Here is a 4,601-nt window from a genome sequence, read left to right as displayed (position 1 = left end):
CAGTGGATCTGTGACCCTCTTTTTAACTTTGAGGTCCCCCCACTGTCCCGCTGTCCATTGATTGCCACGTGGAGAGTTTAGATGCTGGTGACCCCACCCAACACTGTTCTGCAACTTGCAGCTTCCAAGTAGATGAGATGCTCACCTGCGCAGGTTTTGTCTCTTTGCATGTATCATCATAGATGAAATCGATCGAGTATTTTCTTCTTCTTCCATAATAATAATAATAATAATAATTAATTTTTATCTCAAAATCATCCATTATGATAATATATTTACTTATTATTTACTCTATAAATTAAAACTGATAAAAAGACAAGGAATTTAATTGTATATATGCAGTTTATAATGGTATAGAAGGCGTGTTCTTAATTTAGGGCAGCAGAATGTAAATTGGTCAAACGGAGACATCTTGTCCTGGGCAGTGTAAGAGACTAAGAGGGGCAGCTATTAGCCAACGAGGTGATTTGGAGGAAAAAAAAAGGGGAAAATGACAAAGTCGGCTCAAAAGGAAAATGACAAAGCAAGGCTCGCTAACTTCTCGCCACAAATTACAATGCCTTGTCCTTCTTGCAATATCGATCAATCAGACTGTGAGACTAGAACTTGGGTTAACATTTTTCTATTTCTTTTCCCTTTCTTCTCTCTTCAAGCACAAATCATGTGTACAAAAGAAGCTAAGCCAGGGAAGAACAGTACTGTGAGAACCTCCAGTACCCTTTATATCAACAGAAACTATATATATATATATATATATATATATATATATTGATGTTTCTTCAATATTTATTTTATTTTATTTTATTTTATTTTTATAGAAATTACCAATATTTCCGATGTTCATGTAGACCATCAAGATAGAAATGAGTTTGCTTTCGTTTACATGATCAAAGGAAAATTCTTTTTCACGTATTATTGAATTATCAGTTATCCCAAAAATTTTAACTATAAAAAAATATGAATTTATTAATTTATAATTAATATTTTAACATTTATTCTCAATGCCGGTGGGTTTAGGCTATCCCTTAATATTCTAACATTATCTCAAGGAGAAGATATATCTCACTTTCATGGGTTAGGGTTTTGTCATTAAATTTGATAATGAATATCAAAAGTATTGTAATTAATTTTTTTTTTTTTTTGTTCGGTATGATTAATATATGTCAAGCTAGAGTAACAATAGTTTTCAAATTAGCGGTTACGATTACGTTAGAATATAAATTAAATGGTTAAATATATTTTAGGAAAAATGGTGATTTAACATAGTATCAGAGTAATGATCCAAAGTTCAAACCTTGTATTTATTATTATTTTTTAATTTCAATTAAATATTTTACGTGTTGGGCCTCTCTTATTAAAAGAGAATTTGAGTCTACACGTAAGCTTAAGGGAAAGTGTTAGAATATAAATTAAATGATTAAATATATATTTTCTTAACAGCTTAAATTTTTAGAATAAGAGATTATTTAATAGATTACCCATGTGGTGGATTGAGGTGACTGGTTCATATTATAATTAATACAATTTTGATTTGCATTTTTGGCTACCAATTCTATCTTGAAATAGCTCAATATATATATAGATTCATTTACAAGGAAAAGATTAAAGTTAATTGGTTCAGCAGTTTTCTATCAAATATAATCTTGTATTTATTGCGTATGAGTGTCGTCTTAATTATATCAGCACCTAATTTCTATTATTTCTACACCCGAGACATTATTAATTAATTCTTCCCTATAATTAAGTGTTGACTTTTGCATAACAAGCTTGTGCATTGCATTTTGTATGATAATAATATTAATGCTGCAAACCCTAGGTGAGAAACTTGCATGTGTGAATCATGACACTTCCTTCCTAGCTCTTAGAACCCCTCACCCCCCCACCCCCACAAAAGAAAATATATATGAATATATATACATATCATGGGTGCCTTTTAATCTTGACCAAGCTGCATGCACTAGAAAAGTAATTATTTCCCAAGGCATGTAGGGAGGGGCCTTTCGATAACTCAAAGAGTTTGAATTTATTTTTCTATGTCCGAGAGTCATTGAAGTCTACAAATTTTAATTAGGAAATTAAAAAAATAAAGAGTTGAATTACCATTTATTATTACTGTATGGTTTGTTGCATTAATACATCGTCGGTTTCAGATTGGAGATGTGGGCCACGCACTCGTGACTGCTTAAAAGTCATAGTACTGCTTTTCATGCATAAATATCCTCCACATGTGACCTGAAACCCATTGCATATGATTCAAAATCCCAAAACTGGAAGAAGCTGAACAGAAGCAAGGAAATGGCAATGGCAAGTACACAAAGTGAGTCATACTTTGTTTTCATGAACTATGATCCTGAATACCAGCGCCTTCGAGCTGATCGGTCAGTTCCCTACTTACATAATTATCTTTTATATGTATATATATGTATATATATACTCTTGTTGTTTTTGGAGAAATAGTTAATTTATAATTTTTATTATTTTTTTCTTAATGAATCGCTAATGTCATGCTCTTTGTAGAACAAAGAGAGGGGCATATGAGCTTGATTTGTATCTAAGCAAGAAGCACAATGAGGTGTTGGCAAGTACCCTGGAGCCCGGCAGCTACAAGAAGACATTATCTTTGGTCATTGTTGATGGGTTTTCAGTAGAAATTACTGAGGATCAGGTATCTCTCTCTCTCTCTCTCTCTCTCTCTCTCTCTCTCTCTCTCTATCATACTTCTCTTATATATAGTTTATTCAACAATATATAGAAGAAAGTCATCAGCTAGGCTAGCTAGCTTTTCTTTTAATTTTTTATGTTTCTAATTACCTGTTTATGTTTTGAAACAGGCCAATGTGCTCAGATCTGCAAATGGAGTGAGGGTTGTGGAGAAAAATCAAGAGCTTGCCTAATGTAGCAGAGAAGACGTACGTTTGTAATTAATGTAGGTTGGGAAATCTCTAATTAATAACTATATATGATTTATCCCGAAGGAGGGTTTTTGGAGAAATCAGGAGAGATTTGCATTGAGAATCTACTGTGTTGATGCTATTATATATATATATATATATAATACCAGCCATCTAGCTATTTTCGGAGGCTTTTTGTTTTTGTCTTGATCTTGATCCATGCAGGTTCAGCTTCTTTCTGGAGTACTAACTAGAGTCCAACTATAATAACTAATATTAAGACTATGATTTATGATGAGGACACTAAATAGATAGAATCCGTTAGATTCATCTTGGAGGAGTTTTGGTTATATATTCAAATAAATTTTTCAATATTTCAATATCTTCCCTTATCCTTTCCTTATACCATTTAAATATTCTTTTAAATAAATACTAAAAAAAAGAAATGAGAAAGATAAATTTTATTATATTAAAATATTACTTTTCATAAATGCTAGAGAAAAAAAAGAGAGGAAATAAAAGGCTTTTTCATATTAAAATAATGCTTGAGAAATCAACAGTGCTACTCTAAATATAAGGTAACACTCTTAGTTCATTTAGTTTAAAAAAAATTAAAGAAATCGAAGAGTTTTTTTAAAAGTTTTTCTTACATTTAAGGAATAAAAAAGGTTTTAAAAAACTGCTCGTGGGTGCTTTTCATATTAAATGTGTTTTCATAGCAGCTGCCTTCCTAGTGGTTCCACTGAAAGCTCCTAAGAACATTCAAAACATTTATATATGGTTATTAATGCATACTTTGAAATAAAGGCAAAGTCTATGCCAAATTCATCACATACTCAGAAATATCAGCGCGTGTATAAATATATATATATTTTTTTTTTTGACATGTCCACACAAGAGGGCGGGGGAGAGGAAATTCAAACTAGTGACCTCCACTTCATGAGGCATGATCTCCAGCCGATTGAGCTATCCCTTAGAGACATATAAATCTGATATATAGTACTGCATATAAAAAAAAAAATAAAAAAAAAATTGCTAAATCCCAACAAGAAAAAGAGACTAAAATACACCATATCTACAGAAACAATGTATTTGGGATTGCAAATAATCAATGCTAAATTTATGATTCATGAATACCGGGCTGGCCGGGTTGACTAATTGGGAGATAAACGTGTATATTACAGTACACATTTACAGTACTCCCATAAACTTAAATATTTTTGGGTCCTACAGCTGATTAATTAAATTAATAATTAATACCTAAGCCCCACATAGACATGCACAAACAAGAAGGTAGGAAACAAAAGAGAGAGAGAGAGAGAGAGAGAGAGAGAGAGAGGGATTCCTCTTGTAATTCTTTTCATGCGCGGGGGTGTCGTAAAAGTGACTGGATTCATCATCTCGATGATAGCTAGACGTCTCTCACCCACTTTGTCTATTTAAGGTTACAAAGGAAAGCACAGAAGACATACTTGAAATGGTTCTGTTTCTCCGCAAAGTTTGAGAGAAAGGGGGAGCAGCAGGCCTGTGGGTCATGTGTAGCACTGTCATCACATGCATGCAACATTTGTGGTTAGCATCCACTCTCGCACTGTCCCCACTCCTCCACTACTACTTTAATTACCCTGATCACTATCGGTGGCGTTGGTGCCCTATCAAATAGTAATTTCCATTGTTGAAACCCCGGGCAACTACTCATGCACCAGATGG

At 33.0% G+C, this 4,601-nt stretch overlaps 1 protein-coding gene across 1 annotated transcript; it reads left to right on the top strand.

Moving 5' to 3' along the window:
• The first annotated feature begins 2,219 nt into the window (after window positions 1–2,219).
• On the top strand, window positions 2,220–3,093 carry LOC133855057 (subtilisin-like protease SBT2.5). The gene is made up of 3 exons (XM_062291349.1): window positions 2,220–2,378; window positions 2,518–2,665; window positions 2,832–3,093. Exons 1-3 carry the CDS (start codon window positions 2,296–2,298, stop codon window positions 2,892–2,894), a joined length of 294 nt encoding a protein of 97 aa, XP_062147333.1. The 5' UTR covers window positions 2,220–2,295; the 3' UTR covers window positions 2,895–3,093.
• The last annotated feature ends 1,508 nt before the right edge of the window (window positions 3,094–4,601 follow it).

Source organism: Alnus glutinosa, chromosome 13 (assembly GCF_958979055.1).
Source record: "Alnus glutinosa chromosome 13, dhAlnGlut1.1, whole genome shotgun sequence".
In the NCBI taxonomy this organism is placed as follows: Eukaryota; Viridiplantae; Streptophyta; class Magnoliopsida; order Fagales; family Betulaceae; genus Alnus; species Alnus glutinosa.
This window is presented reverse-complemented; position numbering and strand designations above follow the sequence as displayed.